Source organism: Dendrobates tinctorius, unplaced genomic scaffold (genome assembly GCF_039654945.1).
Source record: "Dendrobates tinctorius isolate UK_male_01 unplaced genomic scaffold, ASM3965494v1 ptg000020l, whole genome shotgun sequence".
NCBI classification, from domain to species: Eukaryota; Metazoa; Chordata; class Amphibia; order Anura; family Dendrobatidae; genus Dendrobates; species Dendrobates tinctorius.
The window spans coordinates 38,630,619-38,654,317 of record NW_027361688.1 but is presented as its reverse complement, the minus strand read 5'-3'; the positions used below and the strand labels follow the sequence as shown (position 1 = coordinate 38,654,317).

General features: G+C 44.0%; 1 protein-coding gene across 1 annotated transcript in view; it reads right to left on the bottom strand.

Moving 5' to 3' along the window:
- MGAT4B (alpha-1,3-mannosyl-glycoprotein 4-beta-N-acetylglucosaminyltransferase B) overlaps positions 1-23,699 on the bottom strand; it is a 385,842-nt gene that overhangs the window by 48,434 nt on the left and 313,709 nt on the right. The window contains exons 10-12 of the mRNA XM_073568013.1: positions 5,063-5,170; positions 4,406-4,599; positions 36-114 (exon numbers count right to left, since the gene is read on the bottom strand). Of these exons, the coding sequence (XP_073424114.1) occupies positions 36-114; positions 4,406-4,599; positions 5,063-5,170 (381 nt within the window). The remainder of the gene's footprint in view (positions 1-35; positions 115-4,405; positions 4,600-5,062; positions 5,171-23,699) is intronic.

Below are 23,699 nucleotides of genomic sequence, written 5' to 3'. Positions count from 1 at the left end.
GAGACCCGAACAGTGCACATATACCGGCCACTTACATCAAAAGGCAGGATCTCCACGGTGGTGTTATAAAGCTTATCTTCAGGGTGCTCTATGTTTCCACTTCGGAAAAAATACCTACAGGAAAAAAATAAATAAATTAAGGATGGAGTTCTACCGGGTCAAAGACAGATGAAGGTCGATATTGTGATAACAAGTAATTATTTCTTGTAGTCTAATTAACTCGTATCTTAGGGAGGAGGAGACGCGGCATCCACAGCCAGAACGGCTCAATCTAAAAACCCCTCTGATCCCCACCTTCTATTTTCAGCATAAAGTTGTAATGCCGGAAAACTGTACCCGGCACTTCCGCGGCTTTATACGAGACGGTGGAATGTTTTCTATAACATCGGCGTCTAGTGTCCCGCAGGTTTGCTGTTACCACCACTTACGCTGTTCTTAGCTGCCCTGCATTAATAGCGGTATGTCTGTTAATTCCATACTGTGTGATTGGCCTTTAGGAGGCATTAAAAGCCGCTTTATTTAAATTTTAAGGTGGGTGTTATAAGAGAAGAGGCGGTAGAGCTGGATAAATACCGTAAACGCTGTGCAAACATTTGCTGAGCGATATCAAGATGCACCTGAAAACTTCATTTAAACATTTCAGGCAATTTTCAGGTACTTACTCGATGCCTGGAATACGCTTACTTCACGGGTGCAGACGTATTCTAACAGCCCGGATTAGCTTTTGCATTTCTGGTATATATGAATATGGGAGTTTAAGGGTATGTGCACATGTTGCTGTGCGGATTTTTGGCAGGTCAAAATCCGCGCGTTTATGCGGATTTAGTGCGGATTCCTATAAATGAATGGGTGTAAAAACGCTACGGAATCCGCACAAACAACTGACATGCTGCGGAAAATAAACCGCTGCGTTGCGGTGCGGATTTTTCCGCAGCATGGGCACAGCGGTTTTTTCTCCATAGATTTACATTGTACTGTAAATCACTAGGAAAGCTGCAGCAAATCCGCAACGTGTGCACATACCCTAACACCAGGAGGCAGGTTTTTAGGCTTCTTCACCAACCATTTTGTGTACTTACAATAAATAAAACAAATACATTTTGCACTGTGTGAGATTTTTTCAGATACAACTTTCTTAGTGTTTCAAAGCCAAGAATTCAATAAATGAAATCAAAGACGATACTCTCTGCTGCATACTATTAGAGCAGTGCATATAACCCCCACAGAAAGGACTTGTATCCTATGGGGCACACGTGGCACCGGCAGAAAACATAGGTTTCTGTATGTCATTCTAATCTTCTGTAAATTCACTTGTATTCCTGAACCAAATATTTAGAAACCTATATCCATGAAGGAATCCACTCCTCCTCACCCAACGTAGGTTCAGCTGACTGGAGTATGAGCTGGGAAAGTGGCCAAGAGACGAGAATGTCGTTTTCGGCTAGCAAACTACAGTACAAATCTTTTTATAATGTAATCAAACATGCTTTGCAGAGGCATCCTGAAGAACCCACTATAGAGCATGGTACATTATTTATCTGGAAGCTTATGGGCAGCATACACCAATACAGTGTCATACAAAGGAGTCGTCTTTTGGAGGTACACATCTAGATATCATCCCAAAAGTATACCTCCAATGCAAAGCTCAAAATTAATCTAGTTGCTTAGCTTTTAAGGTTGAAGATGGCTATGAGTCCATAGAGTTCACCCTATAACCTAACACAGTGCTCAATCTAAACAGAGTCTAAATCTCCCCATACACATTAGATGGCTGTTGGATAATAATCATCTTTATTTTTAGATAGCGCTAACATATTCCACAGCGCTTTACAGTTTGTGAAAAAAGAAGGATTTAGTTCAGCTCAACCCTTTGTTCATTAATGATGTAGCAGAGTCCGAGCAAGGACACGTCTCCACTTAGACGTCTTGGAATGCTTCATAGAAAAGGAGAAGTTCAGCTCAAGAAATAAAATCCAAAGTTTTCTTTATTTGTCACATTAAAATACAAGCATGGCTGCTATGGTCATCATTGCGGTTTTTACCCTGGCATGGGATAGCCGCACAGAGTGCGCCCAGGAGGTTCTGTATGCGTTTCGAGCGCTATGCACTCTTAGACTCAGAAAGTCCTTTTCTATGAAGCTTTACAGATTACACACATTATCATCGGTGTCCCCGATGGGCTCAGAATCTAAATTCCCTGTCAGTGATGTCTTTGGAATGTGGGATTTGAACCCAGTACCCCAGAGCTGCAAGGCAGCAGTGCTAACCACTGAGCCACCATGCTGCCCCAGATGAATGATTGTTTGGCCAGCAGAGTTCTCAGCCGTCTGTCCCATTCACAGGAGAGCTCACTCAGCTCCTATGCCTTCAATGACAGAGCCAGAGCCATATACGGTAGGTTATTTCAGGGAGAACAAAAGGATTGTCACACCAATACGAGACATGCTGGATGCCTGATTCCCTTTACAATCAATTGCCAAGGTGCCCATACACGGACTGTAGACTGAATCCATCAATATCGACAGGTTTGGCCATCAGTCTAAAGTGTCTACATAGGGGTTTTAAGTTGGCCATACACCTGAGGCAGCTGTCGGCCACCTGTTCCTTTGGCAGACAGCCTTCATTCTCAGCTCCCACACAAACAAGTGCTAGGCTTGACCACGCGGTCATGTGTTTTCAACAAGGAGAAAGTCATTGTCCAACACCTCTGAAAGCATCTTTTCTTGAAAACAAAAGGATTGGGCGTTGGAATTCCAAATGCCTGATCCTTTTCATTTCTGACATCATATGTCAGGGAAAAATTGGGAAGTCACCGTAAATATTCGCAATGGTCAGCAGCTTCCAACGACTTTGATCTAATGTGTATGGGGGCCTTTAGAATAAATATTGCCAACTGTTATGTGACCTCGTCTGCACTACTGGTCAAAAGTGACACTGGTCATGGCCATCATTATAGTTCTCAAACCTACCGACCTACAGACTCATTCACACATACCTAAAAAAAAATATTTCCTCTTTTTAAAGGGAAAATCTGCTCAAAGGTGATCATCCAAAATCAAGCTGTTAGCCAGAACTTCCATTAATTTCTAGAGCAAAAAAAACAAATAGGAGGCCAAAAAGTTCAGGAGAATCCATAGGGTTCTGGAAATGAATGTTGGCCTAGGTGAAAATCAGGACCAAGAAAGTCATCACATACAGCTAGCTAAAAACACTTACTGCTGGATGGGCTTCTTTAGTACAAGGCTATATTAACACTGTAAGGCCTGTTTCACACTTGCTTTTTTTTGCAGCGCGTTTTTCCCGCAAAAAAACGCATTGAAAAACGCATACAAAAGCATACAACTGCTGCGTTTTTTTCAAGCATTTTTATGAGCATGCATGAAAAAAACGCAGCGTTTTTAAGCGTTTGTATGCGTTTTTAGTGCGTTTTTACCGCGTTTGCGTTTTTTTCCAACATTAGGTGGCCACTCACACTAACCCAAACCATGACTTTACTAACCCTAACCCTGACCCTAACCCTAACCCTGACCCTAACCCTTAACCAAACCATACTTAACCCTAACCCTGACCCTAACCCTAACCCTGACCCTAACCCTAACCCTGACCCTAACACTAACCCTGACCCTAACCCTAACCCTGACCCTAACCCTGACCCAAACCATACTTAACCCTAACCCTGACCTTAACCCTGACCCTAACCCTAACCCTGACCCTAACCCTTAACCAAACCATACTTAACCCTAACCCTGACCCTGACCCTAACCCTTAACCAAACCATACTTAACCCTAACCCTGACCCTAACCCTGACCCTAACCCTAACCCTGACCCTAACCCTTAACCAAACCATACTTAACCCTAACCCTGACCCTAACCCTAACCCTGACCCTAACCCTAACCCTAAACCCCCTTAACTAACCCTAACTTTACCCAAACCCCTAAATTCCATTGTCTAAACTAATGGTAAAAAAAAAACCGCATGTGCAAAAAAACGCATACATAAGCATGCCAATGCGCACATATGCTCACCATAGACTTATAATGGGTGTCTTGCTGTAAAAAAACGCATTGCGCGCGCATGCGTTTTTTTGAGGCAAATCGGACGCACAAAAAATGCAACAAGTTGCATTTTGTGCGCCCGAGCGCATACCGCAAAAAAACGCATGCGCGGTAAAACGCGTACAAACGCATGTGTATGCGCACATAAGCGCATCCCATGCAAAGTATAGGAAAAAAAAACGCATGCGCTATTTAGAGCTAAATTACCGCGAAAAAAAACGCAAATGTGAAACCAGCCTAAGACTTGTCTCCGGAAACATTAACAGATAAATGAAGTGTAACAAAGGTAAATAATCATCCTGGTCATACAGAAGGACAAACATCCTATAAGTTTTGCTATTTACAAACCTTTCAATCCGTAAAGGTTTGAAGAACCTAAAGCGTACAAAGTCTCCTGCTGTTGGTGTGAATGCCCAAAAGAAATCTTCTCTCAGGTAAGCCTTCTCCAAGGTGAAATGTTGGTACGTTTTTAGGCTGGTGCTGACTTCAGCGGCTGGATTCATATGTTCCTTTCGGAGAGCTTGCTTCCCAAAGTCTTTGTCCTGAATGAGACAACAAAGTTATACTGCTGAGGAATGTAGGATGTATTTACTGCAGATCATCAATTCCGCTGAGTATATTGGAAATCCAAAGATCAGCTTTCACAATGAACAGAGCAGTACTAGATTCTCAACATAAGGAGAGATCATGTACTGATACTAACCCTTGTTTGGTCCAAAGATGCCTCTCCATTGCCAATTCAGTCTTTGTTGATTGGCTGCAGCGGTGACGTCACGTCGACAGTGCAGCAGTGAATCACTAGGCTCAGCAGCCTGTGCCAAGTGATTGGTTGCAGTGGCTACTAGAGCGGTAGATGCGATATAACCGCTGCAGCTCTTCAACAAAGACCAATCGCAGTGGAGCAGAGTTGTTATAGTATGTGTTGCTGAGACTATGTAGGAATAAAAGTTTAACATATCTCCAGCTTTTGCAAACAGTAACACATACCCAAGCAATTCTCCATACCTTTAATTTCTGAATTTTTCCTGCCAGAGAAGAGTGGGTCCCTACGTGTTGGAACAGAGAAGGTTTGAACCGAATCCTCAGGTTTGCCTTTTGTCTATCGCAGTGCTTCTGAAAATGAAAAGCATTCATTATTAGCAGGCAGCTGTGCTTATGTCTAGGTCAGATAACGCCAACGTGTAAGGAAAGCAAGCAAACTAGTTATCACCATCCCGCCACATTATTCAGCATTACAAACACCACATCCCATATGGCACAAAGCTCGCAGACGAGACACACATAATTAACAGAACTGCAATGTGATAATTTTTTGGTGTCACATATTTGCCTTGTTAAGATATATTAACAGGAATCTCACGGAGATCTAGTTTTAGTCAAACAGACATAAGCCAATCTGTTCCATAAAGCACAAAATACTTGTCGTGTCACCCTACAAAGGTGACGACCCTAAAAAATTACTGGGCAGCAATTTTACAAACTTTGTTCTTCATAACTATATATAAGCCAGACACCATCAGCGGTTACTGAGCATGGTCAAAAGACTCCATAATCAGCTCAGCTTACAAAAATCCAGTCCCTCGCCCAAGACCGGGTCAAGGAGTGTCTCATACCGCCAGTCCGACCCTGCTCTATACTGATTGCTTTGAAACAGCCATCTGCAAATGGGCTTCTTTCTTGGTCAATAATGATGTTGGCCTTAGATTATGAGCACACATTCTTACGACGTTGGCAGAGTCACCAAGGTTATCCTAGGCAAAGCCGCGGGTATTTTTTATTAAGCGGCTCCGCCGGCGGTTTTCTCATTGTATACTGTGGCGGTAGAGACTATGTTTTCTGTTTCCATTACAAAGAGTCAGTGGCTTCTACACGAAGCCGCCTGAAGAATGAACATGTTACTGTTTTTAAATGCTCCATGATTTCAGAACCTTGAAGTGGTTAAAGAAGTAGCAAAAGACTGAACATGTTCATAGTGATGTGGATTCTTGTGCATTTTTCGCAACACTTTTCTAGGTGGGGGTCCAAGCGGAATCCATATGAAAAAGCCTGTTTGTGAAAATACCCTTAGTCATGTTGCAAGGCTCATTAAAGTGACCAGCATCGACTTTCAGGGTAGCCACCTCCAAGGGGTTTCACTAGCCATAAAGTTTTTTTTTTTGTTCTGTACAGGTGAGACAATTTCATTGCAAATAAAGTTCTATGGACAGATGACCAAAAAATGCTGTGCAGCCCCCCCCCCATGAGAACTACGTCTAAGACTCCAGCAATTTAAGGTAATATACAAGATAAATGGCACAATTCACAGTGGGGTTTTTTTCAAATCCGGAGGAACAATTCAGGGTTAGGATTCATTGTTAAAATACAGTACTTCTTCCATGAAAAGACACTCGGATCCATAGGCTGTGATAAAACACCTTCTAAGTGTAAATTAATACAAAGCTAACATACAAAAGATGAACAGTGAAGAATAAAAAAAAAAAAAGAATTGGTGGACAGTAAAAAGAGCAGCTCACGGTCAAAAACTGATGGAAAAAAGGGTTGGCTAGCTAAAGAAATTGTAAATTGCCATTACATGATCTTAAATTAGCAAATTCTGCAATTTACCAATATGGGCAGCACGGTGGCTCAGTGGTTAGCACTGTAGCTTTGCAGCACTGAACACCAAGAACAACATCTGTAAGGAGTTTGTATCTTCTCCCCATATTTGCATTGGTTTCCTCCGAGTTCTCCAGATTACTTCCACACTCCAAAGACATAATGATAGGGAATCTAGATTGTGAGACCCAATAGGGACAGTGATGATAATGTCTGTAAAGCGCTGTGGAATTAATGGTGCTACGTGAGTAAAATAAATATGCTTCACCCCGGAAAGGTGCTGTGATCTTCAACTACAAGACTCAGTTGTGGCAGGTCTTCTTACGGTTTGGAGATAACACAAGACAGTTTTTTTTCTATTGGTACATGTGTGCAAAGGAGTCGACAGATTGCTCATTTCAATAGCTAAGGCTACTTTCAGACTTGCGTTATGAGGCACAGCGCAGGGCCGCCGCAAAGCTCCGCCCCCGGCCGCACCGCCTCCGGTTAGCTCTTATAGGCGCATGACGCTGCATGCGACCGGCGTACCCTATATTTAGCATTGGGTGCGCTGGTTTGTTTTTGCTGGCGCATGCACCCTTTTTGTGCCGAGTGCACAAAAATGCAATACGGTGCGTTTGGCGCTCGTTGGCGCAGCGCAAAAAGGGCGCATGCGCCGGCAAAAACATACCGGCGCAGGGCAGCATACCCAATGCTAAATATAGGGTACGCCGGTCGCATGCAGCGTCATGCGCCCATAGGAGGAGCTGACTGGAGGAGGTGCGGCCGGGGGCAGAGCTTAGCGACGGCCCTGCACCTCATAACGCAAGTCTGAAAGTAGCCTAAGACAGCCGCCTTCTATGTCTGTGCCTTGGCGATAGACAAGAGGGATGGATTAGCCTCCTTATCTGGCCAGCTTCCATCACATACAACCCTAACCATGTGCCAACACAAAAAATGCTATAGTGTGTGGGCACAAACCAGGAATTGGGAGCTTTGCTTGCCGCTGTTCAGATGTGAAGGACATCTATAAATTGCATAACTTACTAGAACTTCTTGTAACTGGACCACCCCAATATATGGTAATAGTGTAATAGCATGAATTTACATTTTTTTTTGCAGGGGTGGGTGGATCCAAAGACTCCAGAATTACACTGACCAGGTGATCATAGGCTTGCCTTGTGGACATATAATATGGAATCTATCAAAGCTTTAGCTACAAGTGCTTCATTGCTATAAAAATGAAGACCACACACACCATGTATTTAACACATTTATTTTCCATATGAACAGGATAATGCAAATATTTTTCCGTGAATGATTCTCATAGGTGTTAAGAACTATAGCTACTTTTATTACATTGCTGTTTTGCCAACAGAAACTAGGTCCGGCTCCTGGATTATAAACACATATGGTATGAACAGACGCGAAGAAGGACTAATTAACACAAGTATATCATTTTTAAGACAAAGTACACTGATTACAAGTGTAAATGAGAAGATGTAATATACAAATCATACCAACAAATAAAAACAGCACTTTACAAATTACATCTTCCACCACCAGTGCGTAAGCATTCCCACCGATACAAAACAAGGCAAATGTTCTACCGATAAACGCAAAGAAGCAAAGCGCTTGGAGTCTTTTTGGTTCAGCATTTAGACTTTTACATTTACTCATTGAAATTTTATTCAAAAACCACAAAAAGGCCAGCCATTCATCTTATAGGCACAACCAACATCCGACTTCAAACAAAATGGACTGTAGTAAACCTCCTTTAAATCTTGTGTTAGTCATAAAGTAAACCAGACAAAAGTGATGCAATACGGAAAAGCTTGCTTGAAAACTCTCTTAGAATATAAAGGAAGCTCCAGGAAAAGCAGAAGATCCCAAAAACTACCAAAAAAAGCTGGTAAACCTACCTGATGCCCATACACAATAATACTGCCAGAAACATCCAGGAGACTCCTGAAAAAAAACTGACATCTCCTGTACTACCAGAAGAGCTGGCAAACCTCAGAGATGACTAATCCCTCATACAGTCATGGAGATCCTGGAGATTTCAGGAAAAAAAAAAAAAAAAAAAGAGTCATGCTCTTAGACTACTAGAAAAGCTGGAAAACTTGATAGGGACCTGGACTTTCTCACACAGTCAAGAATATCCCAAACACTCTTGAAATATCAGATACTCTTAGAAAAAGAGGATACCTCCCAGACTACCAGAAGAACTGGCAAACTTTCCAGGTGCCCACATTCCATCACACAGCCAGGAACTTTCAGAAACTCCTGGAATGGTCTAGGTGACTCTAGAAATAGAGATTTGGAGGACTACCCAGCAGAGCTGGAAACCCCACATGTGCCTGCACTTTGTCAGCCAGAGACCTCCTCTAGGAGACTTCTGGAAAAATGAGCTCTCCTGAACAACCAGAAGAGCTGGCACGTTTCCTAGGTGGCCATGCTCTCACAACGTTAAAAGCTCAGCATTTTCCCTATTATTATTGCCTATAGTTTTTCACCCAAATTCTCCCACTCACATTTCCTCAGCACTTGAGCAGGAAAGGTGTTCACCTAACCATGCTCCTCCACTTCCTATAACAAAACGGCGCTAAAGCTGTCAGCAATCTGGACTGTAACATAACTTCCTGTGATTAATTACTATTTTTTGTTAGGGCATTGTTCTGGTGGCACATGGGAGCAGGGGAAGGTGCAGAAACAGAGAGAGCTGACTAGATGTACATACATACATTTACTTGCTTATATACAGCTACAGTATTTGCAGCACTTTTCAGCCATTGTCATCATTCATTTTTCACAGTGGGGCTCACAATCTAAATTCCTTATCACTATATCCAAGTAGTATGGGAAGAAACCCCACAAACATGGGGAGAACCTACAAACTTCTTGCAGATGTTGTACTTGGTGAGATTTGAACTCAGGACCCCAATGCTGCAACCCAACAGTGCTAATCACTGAGCCGCTGTATTGAGTATTATAACTAGTTTAAGGTCTGTAAAAGAGTCATTACGGTATTTACAAACATTGATGGATCTGTACACAATAAAGTCTGTGGTTTGAGGTCTGTATTTTTTTAGTGGGGTCTGCTGGAGGTAGGCGTATTTACAATTAATTCAAATTCTTCAGGCTGTACATTAACGTGCGGAGTATAAAGCTCAAAAACTGTGCTGCACCCTCTAGTATTCCTCCCTTTGGCAAATACGATAAAATAGCAATGGCTTAGGAACAGTAACTGTTACCCCTATAGTAAACCTCAGGAGGCATGTGGGTCCTGTTTTAACTTTAGGGCAGACAATCATACTTTACAGATGTGTACCTAAAACCCATTCCCTTTCCCATCCCTCAGATGAACATGATGGACATGTGTCTTTTTTTTCTACTGTACTAAGTATTGTATAGCAACAAAACTCCATTAGAGGATCTCTAAAGTTCACATATGGATAAGTTCACATATGGATGCCTCATAATTTATTATGCCCATCTCTAAAATATAAAAAAAAAAAAAAACAAGGACAGGTACAAGCATCATTGTACAATGACGTGCTTGGGACAATCTTCTGACAAAATGTTGTGATTGTCCATTCCATACCTCCCAACCACCCTAGATCCAGTGTGGCAGTCATGGATTTCATGAGCTGTCCAGGAGAACGGATAGATGTCCCTCTTCCAACTTTATCTGTGTTTATAGGGAGCAGATACAACTGAATATAACCACTCACCTGTGCCATCTGAAGCGTAACACAGGAAGCTTGATAATATCACTACATTGCACCTACTGCGTTGTAGAAGCCAATGACTTTTAGCTAACCTCTAAGGACACAAGAGCAACCTCAGGAAAAAGATTCAATCTCAAGCTATGAAAAGGGTTCTTTACTTTAAGAGCTGCATCAAAACGTCTTCTATAGAAATTGGTTTTAGCAGAAACCGTAAATTACACGTTCAGATACAGAATGTAGATGAAGAATGACTCAGTCTGATGGGTACTTGGGTTCAAGAAGGGACTTCCCCCTCCAACAGTTAGGAAGAAATGGAGTCCTAATTTTGGATTACCCAAGGTCAACTAGTATTCATTTTGTACTCCTCCTTATACCTCTTCAGGCTGTCTATGCTTTTATCCAAACAAAGTAACTTTGCATACACCATGAAGAAACTACCCCCAGATGGTTGCAAATTCCCAAGCAAAATTGGTTCTTACTGGGGAGAAGTTGGGTGGCTCCACATAGAAAGATGTGGTCTCCTACAATTCAACAAAATCTCGTTTTTGTTTTCTGTGTGCATACAACACAACCATTTTATATTTTAACATATTTTCACACCAGTGGCATACAAAAAGAAGAGGAGACCCTATGACATTGAACCCAGGCCAAAAAGTTCCTGTTCAACATCTCCTTCCTGCTCCAACCCTTGTAGAAGATGCCAGGATGACCCGGCTTTATTTTAGTTATGAAGTCACTACAGGACAATAAATCTGTTCTGGGCTTCCACATTTCAGTGTTAAAAAGTATTAGAACTGATGGTATGTATAGGATATAGTGTCACCTGCTGATCAAGAGGGTGCATAGAATTTGCTAGATTTATTGACAAAAATGGGAATGCAGCCTATATACCCCAACGATAATATAGAAAAAATGGATGTACAAACCCTCATTTGTATAAACATTTAAATTTTATTAAGCGTATTAAAAGGTTTCAATATCACATGATTTGAAAAATTAGTAGATGATTTCAATAAAGGTGGAGACACAAACACTATGACAGCACAAACATGGAATTAGTGACTAATGGTACAGGAGCAACTCCATATATACAATTATGTACACCTCATTAGTCAAAAACATCAATGCTAGTAAAAAGCAGTAAGTAATTTAAAAGCGATACAAGGATATTCAACAATGTAAAAATACCTCATGTGAAAAATGTAGCGCTCAAGAGTCCAACATACTTGAGTAATTATGGCCAATCCCATGTAAAAAAAAAAAAAAAATCAGTACGCATGCACCCAAACACCACAAATTAAATCACATAGTATGGCAGAAAGAGATTATATACATTGCTATAAGACAAATGGTGGCACACGGGCACAAGTGAAGATAATGTTTGCTTACCCATAAAGTGCAGAGTGCCTGTGTCCGTCAAAAAGCTCCAACGCGCGGTTTGTGTTGGCTTCCTCACTGGGCCTATATGTTCTGTGTGTACAGTATAAGTTGGTTTATATCTATATGCTCTACATGTCTATGCAGGTGTGAAAAAAATATGCACCACATTGTGTGGGCACATGTGAGCGTAGCTTCTGCCTCCATACTAGTCACTTCCAGCCATCATGGTAGCGATACGAGTCAGGAAAATGCTTCCTGTGACGTCAGGTAACACACATTGCTCCGTCCAGATGCCTGCGGTGACAGGGGTGGGTAGGAGAATCTGCGCACATGCACACTAGCGGTGCCTGAATTTGGGAAGTAAATGTGATGTAAAGTGTCTTGTGGCCATATTAACAAAGTGCCCCCCCTTTGGGAAAGAATAAATGCAAAGGAAAATTAAAAAATGAAAGGAAAAAAATGGAGATAATCAAAATGCACACACTTGAAATTGTTATAGGCGGATGTTCTGCCAATCATATAAATTTAAAGTAACATGTATGTATGCATATATAGATCTATCACCCCACTGATCAGAAAAATGTTTATACAAAACAGAAAAACTGCATAATGAATACAATATTACATAGCACACAAAAAATCAAGAATGTGTGTCTGCAGAGACCACCAGAGTTGGAGTTGCACTAGCCTCACGGTACTTATCGTAAATTATATTGTGCAAGTAAAAATGTTAAAGTTGCCACAATGTTCTCCTTCATCCTAGTAACCAGTGGGGGTCCCAAGTGGAGACTTGCTATGGCTGGAATACCCCTTTAGTCATGGAATACCCTCACAGCCCCACCTCATTACTCAGGCCTCCTTCTCCAAAACCAGCTTCTCCACCATTACAGAAGATCAACATTCTTATTTACTCTTTAAATCGCACCTTACCACCTGTGAACTTGACCCAATCCCATCCCTCCTCATCCCAAACTTCACCACAGTTTTAATCACAACCCTAACCCACCTCTTAAACCTATCACTGGTGTCTTCCCCTCATGCTTCCAACATGTCTCAATCACATCCATCCTCAAAAAGCCCTCCCTTGACCCATTCTCTGTCTAGCCATTGCCACATATCACTTCTCCCCTATGCCTCAAAATTACTGGAACAACATCTCCAACTGTCCTCCCGCTCCCTCTTCGACCACACCATTCCACTGAAACTGCCCTGACTAAAGTCACCAACGACATACTAACAAATCCAAGCAACATTTCTCTGTTCTCCTACTTCTGAACCTGTCATCAGCCTTCGACACAGTGGACCATTCCCTCTTAATACGATTCCCTCATCTCTTGGCATCACAGACTCGGCCATATCTTGGATACCCTCATACCTAACAAACCGGACATTCAGCATCTCCCACTCACACACCACCTTGTTATCTTGCCCCCTATGTGTTTGTGCCCCCCAAGGTTCAGTCCTAGGACCCCTACTTTTTACCATCTACATCTTTGGCCTGGGACAGCTCAGAGTCCCACGGCTTTCAGTATCACCTCTATGCTGATTACATACAGATCTACCTCTCTGGACCTGATATCACCTCCTTACTTACCAGAATCTCACAATGTCAGTCCTCCATTTCATCTTTGTTCTCTTCTAGATTTTTAAATCTAAACATGGCTAAAACAGAATTCATCATCTTTCCATCGTCTCTCTCAACCCCCCCCCCTAACAGATCTATCCATCAAAGTCAATAGCTTCCCACTTTCCCCAGTTCCGTAAGCGCACTGCCTTGGGGTCATCCTTGACTCTGATCTCGTCTTAAAACCACACATCCAAGCCCTTTCCACTTCCTGACAAGTCCAACTCAAAAATATCTCCTGGATCTGCACATTCCTCAACCAAGGCTCTGCAAAAACACTAGTGCATGTCCTCATCTCCTGCCTCCACTACTGCAGCCTCCCCTCTCACACCACTCCAATCTATCCTAAACTACGTTGCCTGACTAATCCACCTATCCCCCTGCTATTCCCTGGCCTATCCTCTCTGTCAATCCCTTCACTGGCTCCCCATTGCCCAGGGACTCCAGTTCAAAATCCTAACCTTGGCATACAAAGCCATCCACAACCTGCCTCTTCTATACATCTGTGACCTCGTCTCCCGGTACTTACCTGCACGCAACCTCCGATCCTTACAAGCTCTCCTTCTCTACTCCCCTCATCTCCTCTTCCCACAACCACATACAAGATTTTTCCTGTGCATACCTCCTAATCTGGAACTCTCTAAGCCAACATACTCTTGCCTACCGTGGAAACCTTCAAAAAGAACCTGATCACCTACCTATTCCCACAAGCCTACAACCTACAGTAACCCTTGTTCCACCATTACGCTGCACGACCAGCTCTACCCTCACCTACTGTATCCTCACCAATCCCTTGTAGATTGCGTTGCCCTAGCGGGCAGGGTTCTCTCTTCTCATCTACCAGTAGGTGATTCGTTTTGTTCAAGATTAGTGTATTTGATTTTGTTATGTATATCCCTTTCCACATGTAAAGCGTCATGGAATAAATGGCGCTATAATAAAACTAGATGGGCATTTTCTGAAGGAAATACCTGGTGCTTGAACAGCACTGCCAGCTTTACAGCAGTGTATCAGGTGTCGACTGTAAGAAAGTAAAGTTAGAATATGAATGTTGTGTATAGCCACTTTGGCACATTCGGCACCTCAGTAGCCACTTTGGCACATTTGGCACCTCTGTAGCCACTTTGGCCACTTGTTAGCCACTTTGGCACATTCGGCACCTCTGTAGCCACTTTGGCCACTTGGTAGCCACTTTGGCACATTCGGCACCTCTGTAGCCACTTTGGCCACTTGGTAGCCACTTTGGCACATTCGGTACCTCAGTAGCCACTTTGTCACATTCAGGACCTCTGTAGCCACTTTGGCCACTTGGTAGCGACTTTGGCACATTTGGCCCCTCGGTAGCCACTTTGGCACATTCGGCACCTCGGTAGCCAGTTTGGCCACTTGGTAGCCACTTTGGCACATTCAGCACCTCGGTAGCCACTTTAGCCACTTGGTAGCCACTTTAGCACATTCGGCACCTCGGTAGCCACTTTGGCCACTTGGTAGCCACTTTAGCCATGTTGACACATGCTGCCACTTTGCCTCGGGGGCCACTTTGGCGCTCCGGGCCCCTCAGGGGCCACTTTGGCACACTGGGCTTCTAAAGCCACTTTGGCGTCCGACTGCAGTGATGGCGAACCTTGGCACTCCAGCTGTTGTAGTTCTCCAACTCCCAGCATACCTCAACTGCTGCAGGTTGCAAGGGCATGCTGGGAGTTGTAGTTTTACAACAGCTGGAGTGCCAAGGTTAGCCATCACTGGGTGGGGCTTTTTTAGAAGCCAGTGGCGCGCTGCGCCTTTAAGACCTTGAATCGGCGATCTGTCAGCTTCTATTAACTAATACGGGTCATGTGTGGAAGCTGCATTTGCATAGCTGCCATCTTTGTAAGGTCACTGCACCTGCACTGTGGCTTCAATCCATGTCAGTTGGGGGTCATGGAAAGGTTGCCATTAATTCCTATGGGAAAATTTTTGCTTAAAATGCGATTTTTTAAAAAACTACAAATCAGATCCACTCCAAAAATACATAGCACACCTGTGCCCACTGAGGGCTTCGAAACGCCGCCTGAACGGGGTCTCTGTGCCGAGCGGTTCGGGCCGCATTAATTGCAGAAAACGCGGAGATGTAGAATAATAACTAGATGTGTATTTCCTGAAGGAAGTACAGATAGTGCTTTGAAATGCCCGGGCTGCCCCTTTAAGAGAGACTTGCCTGCTGCCCCTGCAAGACTTTCAACTCAGGATCCGTTTTAACTGTGGGTGCCTCTCAGGGGCCACTTTGGCCTCAGGGTCTGATTTGGTGTGTGGGTGGTGCCCCTCAGGATCCGATTCGGTGGCCTGGGCTCCTCAGGGCTTGAATTGGTGGCCGGTATCCCTCAGGGTCCGATTTTGTGGGTGTGGCCCCTTAGGGTCCGATTTGGTGGGCGGGGCCACAATGAGTGTGATTTGGTGGGCGGGGCCCTCAGGGTCCGATTTGGTGGGCGGGGCCCCTCTGGGTTCGATTTGGTGGGCGGGGCCCCTCTGGGTCCGATTTGGAGGCCAGGGTGGCTCAGCCTCCGATTTGTAGACCAGGGTCGATCAGCCTCCGATTTGTAGGCCAGGGTTGATCAGCCTCCGATTTGGAGGCCGGGGTGGCTCAGCCTCCGATTTGGAGCCTGGGGTCGCTCAGCTTTCGCTTTGGCGCGCTGGCCCTTTAAGACTCACTTTGGCGCGTCGGCCCTTTAAGAGCCAGTTTGGCTCACTGGGCTTCTAAATCCACTTTTGCGCACATTCTCTCTCAGGGGCATGCGTCATGTGATGAAGCTAGATTTGCATTTGTGCTGTGGGTTTCGCTTTAAGAGCTGATATTATCTGCCAGAAACTCTGTCCTGGAGAGGTCATGTGAAGTTCGTAGGCGTTGGCATAGTAACTGGGTGTGCCTGCGCATATCAATGAGCTTAACTGCCATTTGAATCGCCTCAGGGCATGTTTTCTCTGTGGCAACATTTTCCCATTGAAATGCATTGAGGCAAATGTTTTTTCAAACGCAAATTGTGCAAAAACTACAAATCCGATCGACACGAAAATTACTTAGCACACCACTCGTCGACGCTGGCTTCGAAACAACACCTCAACAGAGTCTGTGCGTGTAGCGGTTCGGGCCGCATTAATTGCGGAAAATCAACTGAATAATAACTAGATGTGTATTTCCTGAAGGAAGTACAGATAGTGCTTTGAAATGGTGCCCGGGCTGCTCCTTTAAGAGACACTTGCCTACTGCAAGACTTTCAACTCAGGATCAGTTTTAACTGTGGGTGCCTCTCAGGGGCCACTTTGGCCTCAGGGTCCGATTTGGTGGGTGGGGCCCCTCAGGATCCGATTCGGTGGCCTGGGATCCCTCAGGGTCCGATTTTGTGGGTGTGGCCCCTAAGGGTCCGATTTTGTGGGTGTGGCCCCTCAGGGTCCGATTTGGTGGGCGGGGCCACTCTGGGTCCGATTTGGAGGCCAGGGTGGCTCAGCCTTCGATTTGTAGGCCAGGGTCGATCAGCCTCCGATTTGGAGGCCTGGATGGCTTAGCCTCCGATTTGGAGGCCGGGGTCAATCAGCCTCCGATTTGGAGGCCGGGGTCAATCAGCCTCCGATTTGGAGGCCGGGGTCAATCAGCCTCCGATTTGGAGGCCGGGGTCAATCAGCCTCCGATTTGGAGGCCGGGGTCAATCAGCCTCCGATTTGGAGGCCGGGGTGGCTCAGCCTCCGATTTGGAGGCCGGGGTCAATCAGCCTCCGATTTGGAGGCCGGGGTCAATCAGCCTCCGATTTGAAGGCCGGGGTCAATCAGCCTCCGATTTGGAGCCTGGGGTCACTCAGCTTTCGATTTGGCGCGCCGGCCCTTTAAGACTCATTTCGGTGCGCCGGCCCTTTTAGAATCACTATGGCGCGTCGGCCCTTTAAGAGCCAGTTTGGCTCACTGGGCTTCTAAATACACTTTGGCGCACATGCTCTCTCAGGGGCATGCGTCATGTGATGAAGCTAGATTTGCATTCGTGCTGTGGGTTTTGCTTTAAGAGCTGAAATTATCTGGCAGAAACTGTGTCCTGCTGGGGTCATGTGAAGTTCGTAGGCGTTGGCATAGTAACTGGGTGTGCCTGCGCATATCAATGAGCTTAACTGCCGCAACTGGTCCTCAAATTTGAATCGCCTCACGACTGCCCCATGTATTCCTATGGCAAAATTTTCCCATTGAAATGCATTGAGACAATGCATTCCAATGACGGGAAAAAAAATTTCAAACGCAAATTGCGCAAAAACTACAAATCCGATCGACACAAAAAATACTTAGCACACCACTCGTGGACGCTGGCTTCGAAACGACGCCTCAACGGAGTCTGTGCGTGTAGCGGTTCGGGACACATTAATTGCGGAAATCAACTGAATAATAAGAATAAGTTAGCAGCGTTCGGATTACATGATAGTGCTTTCTTCAAAGCACTATAAATACAAGAAATCGGATTACAATATGGTGCTTGAACCTAGAGGTTCAAGCACGATAATAATAATCAAGTGGCTAGTCTTGCTATAGATACAGTATATTGTTGCCTTGAGGGGGGCTCGGCCTTTACCTCGTCTTGTTAAGCGCTGACCACAAACTTGGCAGATGACACCACAATAAACAGCAGAAAAATGAACCGACCATAAAAGTGCAGTGATTAATTTTCGCTTTATTCACTTGCAGGAAGAGCAGCTCCGGGACTTTACAAATAAGCTGATAACATTAAAAGTCATTTAGTGGTCTGTTTATTAAGTTCCAAAATGAATGCAATATTAACAAACCTGACCATCCAAACGTCGCTGGAGGGAGTGAAGTGTAATCTTTCATGCAGTGTTAATTATCTGAAAATCCGGTTTCATTATGAAAGATGCCTGGGTGTGGAAATTAGTGTGTTTAACCCCTTACAGGTCAGAAGCGGTCAATGCACAGTCCAATTAATATAACAACATTACGATAGGGCAACATGAGTTTAGCCCCCCAGCACCACCCCAACTCCCATCAACAAGCTGCTCGGTCTGCTTTATTATCTCCAGGCAACTATAGCCCATTCTAATCCCATGTTCATATTCAGATTTAGTAAACAGAATATCGCTGCACATCCCATCAACATACAGGAAACTTACAGAACGTGAGGGACCCAATTGTCAGACAGTGCTTGTGTTAGTACAGTTCTGATAGGCAGGGAAATATGGGGAGATCAAAGACTATGGAAATGGCCATTTAGCCAGAATTGAGCAGGTGGTTGGAGACGATGACCATTGAGGTCCATTCTATGATCTGAAATCCGGAGGTGACAGAGTGAGCACTAAGCGCTCATGCAGATGTGTGTGCAAATCGGTCCGAACTTGGAAAGCAAGCACAGACTGGCCGCGGCTCTCCCGATCTGAGCGTGACCGTCTCATAGGAATACATGGAGGTGTCAGGAGACAAGCGGACAGTCTGTGAACTGAGGTCTGATCAGACCACTTTGCACGGACTTCTGAATGAGCCCTCAAACATTCCCCATGACAACATCAGATCAAAGGATGATGAAGCATGTTGTAAGGCTGCTTTCATACTGCGTTCAGGCATCCGTTCAGTGTCTCCATCAGGGCTAACATCCGAACCGCTGCAAAACATCAGGTGTATGAGATTCATCCAACTATTATTTTGAGACTATGGAGTTCCTTCTTCTTGTAGGAAGGATTGTGTGAACACCTCCTAAGTGGTATTTTGGGTCAGGAAAAACAAGCATCATTGACTTTCCTGCTAGTGCGGATGAGATTTATATGTTCTGAAGAAGAACCAGAGTATTTACTTATTGCAGTTTTTCTACATACTGTTTGTATCTATACATTTTTCTATCAATGGCCATAGTGTGAACGTGCACCTACGTATCACACATACAGTACTAACATGTGTGCTGGCCCTCATCTTTGGTTTTACTTCAGTTTTTGGTACGCGGTATATTTGGGGGTGTGGCGGCCCCCTTTGGGCTGTGCACCTCATATATCCAGATTTCCACAGGAAGGTGTTAAACACATTCAGGCCCAGGTCATGCTCTGCCCCGGTTTATTTTGAGGCCTGCTGGCACATAACGAAGGATGACTTCCCTTTTTTTCTTTTAAAGGGAACCTGTCACCAGTTTTACCCATATAATCTACAGCCACCACCATTCTGCCCCATATGACAGCAGCGCAGCCTGATACCGTCCAAACTGGTCAACTAAGTATCCTATATGCTTTATATGTGTTACTATTTATTTACTTACTGCAGTGTTTCTACATATTTTATTATTACAAGTTAGGTACAGTAGTGTTCTATATTCACCTGTCCCCGTTCCACCCCTGCGAGCCGTTCTGTCTTCCGGGTCCTCTGTCAGCAACTGCTCAGGCAGAGGGTGCGCACTAACTACGTCATCACGCCCTCTGACCTGAATGTCAGAGCCAGAGGACCCGGAAGACGGAATGGCGCGCAGCAGTGGAATGGGGACAGGTGAATATTGCCAGTGCCGGAGGGTCTGAGCAAGCGTCGACACTGGCACCTGACCCCCATAGCGCGCCGGTGTCCCCGCCTGCTCAGGACACCGGCACCTGACCCCCATAGCGCGCCGGTATCCCCGCCTGCTCAGGACACCGGCACCCGACCCCCAGTGACGAGAGGTAAGTACCGTATGTCACTTTTTTTTTTTAATTGCAGGGACCGTGACTCGTGTATAAGCCAAGGGGGTCTTTTTCAGCCAAAAAAGGGGGTTGAAAACTCGGCTTATACACGAGTATATACGGTATTTCAACAAATGCAAACTGGTCCATGATCCCTGGTATGTGGTAAATAGGTCCGGCACCAGTATAAGAAAAACATTCCCATATCATGAAGCTTGCACCACCATGCTTCACTGTCTTCAGTGGCTTGTATGCAGAGTTTGGGGGTCGTCTGACGAACTGTCTGCAGCCCTTGGACCCAAAAAGAACAATTTTACTTTCATCAGTCCACAAAATGTTTCTCCATTTCTCTTTAGGGCAGTTGATGTGTTCTTTGGCAAATTGTACCCATTTCAGTACATTTTTTTTTTTTACAGGGAATTCTTGCTAAGAGATTGGCGTCACACAGGCGTCTTCTGTCACAGTCCTCACAGGTAACTGGAGACTGTCTGTGATCATCTGGGAGTGGGTCAATGGCTGAACCTTTGCCATTCTGGCTACTCTTCCATCCATTAGAATGGTAGTCTTCCATTTTCTTCCACGTCTCTCTGGTTTGGCTTTCCATTACAAAACATTGGAGATCATTTTAGCTGAACAGCCGATCATTGTGTGCAATTCTCTAAGTTTTATGCTCTCAAATCAACATTTTTAATCAAAGTATACTGTTTTTCTGAACAATGTCTTGAACGACCCATATTTCTCAGGCTTTCAAGGAGAAATGCATGTACAACATGTCCTGCCTTCACCCTTATGTAAGGGCCACCTGATTCACACCTCTTTCTTCACGCAACCATTGACCTCACTAATTGAACTCCACACGACTATTATTTTGCACACACCCTTTCAATTAATTATTCTAATACAGAGACTTAAAACCATACAGATCATGAATGTGGAGTCTGTTGGTTTTCTTAGAATCTACTGCACCATCTGATAAATTGTGTGACATGTGGTGTTATAATGTATACCAAAAACAGTGATCAATCTCTTTAGTCACATTGGACAGCCATTATTTTGAACACTACTGTATAAGCGCTAATGAGAACCCACAGCATAAAATTCTGTCATCACAAAGTCTAAGTCACATTTCAAATTCTTTTTACGCTTCCTCTTGGAACAGCAGTCATATTGCCCATTAACAAATTCCCCAAGTACTGTAATATATATATATATATATATATATATATATATATATATATATATATATATATATATATATATACAGTGCCTACAAGTAGTATTCAACCCCCTGCAGATTTAGCAGGTTTACACATTCGGAATTAACTTGGCATTGTGACATTTGGACTGTAGATCAGCCTGGGAGTGTGAAATGCACTGCAGCAAAAAAGAATGTTATTTCTTTGTTTAATTTTTTTTTAAATTGTGAAAAGTTTATTCAGAGGGTCATTTATTATTCAACCCCTCAAACCACCAGAATTCTGTTTGGTTCCCCTAAAGTATTAAGAAGTATTTCAGGCACAAAGAACAATGAGCTTCACATGTTTGGATTAATTATCTCTTTTTCCAGCCTTTTCTGACTATTTAAGACCCTCTCCAAACTTGTGAACAGCACTCATACATGGTCAACATGGGAAAGACAAAGGAGCATTCCAAGGCCATCAGAGACAAGATCGTGGAGGGTCACAAGGCTGGCAAGGGGTACAAAACCCTTTCCAAGGAGTTGGGCCTACCTGTCTCCACTGTTGGGAGCATCATCCGGAAGTGGAAGGCTTATGGAACTACTGTTAGCCTTCCACGGCCTGGACAGCCTTTGAAAGTTTCCTCCCGTGCCGAGGCCAGGCTTGTCCGAAGAGTCAAGGCTAACCCAAGGACAACAAGGAAGGAGCTCCGGGAAGATCTCATGGCAGTGGGGACATTGGTTTCAGTCAATACCATAAGTAACGTACTCCACCGCAATGGTCTCCGTTCCAGACGAGCCCGTAAGGTACCTTTACTTTCAAAGCGTCATGTCAAGGCTCGTCTACAGTTTGCTCATGATCACTTGGAGGACTCTGAGACAGACTGGTTCAAGGTTCTCTGGTCTGATGAGACCAAGATCGAGATCTTTGGTGCCAACCACACACGTGACGTTTGGAGACTGGATGGCACTGCATACGACCCCAAGAATACCATCCCTACAGTCAAGCATGGTGGTGGCAGCATCATGCTGTGGGGCTGTTTCTCAGCCAAGGGGCCTGGCCATCTGGTCCGCATCCATGGGAAGATGGATAGCACGGCCTACCTGGAGATTTTGGCCAAGAACCTCCGCTCCTCCATCAAGGATCTTAAGATGGGTTATCATTTCATCTTCCAACAAGACAACGACCCAAAGCACACAGTCAAGAAAACCAAGGCCTGGTTCAAGAGGCAAAAAATCAAGGTGTTGAAGTGGCCTAGTCAGTCTCTTGACCTTAACCCAATTGAAAACTTGTGGAAGGAGCTCAAGATTAAAGTCCACATGAGACACCCAAAGAACCTAGATAACTTGGAGAAGATCTGCATGGAGGAGTGGGCCAAGATAACTCCAGAGACCTGTGCCGGCCTGATCAGGTCTTATAAAAGACGATTATTAGCTGTAATTGCAAACAAGGGTTATTCCACAAAATATTAAACCTAGGGGTTGAATAATAATTGACCCACACTTTTATGTTTAAAATTTATTAAAATTTAACTGAGCAACATAACTTTTTGGTTTGTAAGATTTATGCATCTGTTAATAAATCCTGCTCTTGTGTGAAGTTTGAAGGCTCTAACTTATTTGCATCTTATCAAACCTGCTAAATCTGCAGGGGGTTGAATACTACTTGTAGGCACTGTATATACATACATACATACACATACACACACACGTGTATTCCTAGACTGTTGTGGAGCAGGTCTACATGAAAGAGCATACTTATGACCTCTGTCTGGTTGGCGAACATTGGCATACCCTTTAAATGTATTGGAAAATATGGACATTTACGCTTTTTAATACATCCAGCAAAACAAATAAAAATTCTGATTCTTTTTTGACCAACTAATGATACTTTTGCTATGGGTTAGTTTTGCATTTTTGAGCAGAATATGCTGCAATGTCAGGCACAATTCTTAGACTGCATGTACAAGAGGTAGTGATTTTTATCTCAGATTTGTCACCAGAATTAATCTCTTGAACCTGATGAGGCTAGTGTACTTGCTACCTACAGTGGGTACGGAAAGTATTCAGACCCTTTTAAAATTTTTCACTCTTTGTTTCATTGTAGCCATTTGGTAAATTCAAAAAAGTTCATTTTTTTCTCAATAATGTACACTCTGCATCCCACCTTGACTGCAAAAAAAAAAAAAAATGTAGAAATTGAAAAAAGAAAAACTGAAATATCACATGTTCATAAGTATTCAGCCCCTTCGCTCAGACACTCATATTTAAGTCACATGCTGTCCATTTCCTTGTGATCCTCCTTGAGATGGTTCTACTCCTTCACTGGAGTCCAGCTGTGTTTAATTAAACTGATAGGACTTGATTTGTAAAGGCGCACACCCGTCTATATAAGACCTCACAGCTCACAGTGCATGTCAGACCAAATGAGAATCATGAGGTCAAAGGAACTGGCCAAGGAGCTCAGAGACAGAATTGTGGCAAGGCACATATCTGGCCAAGG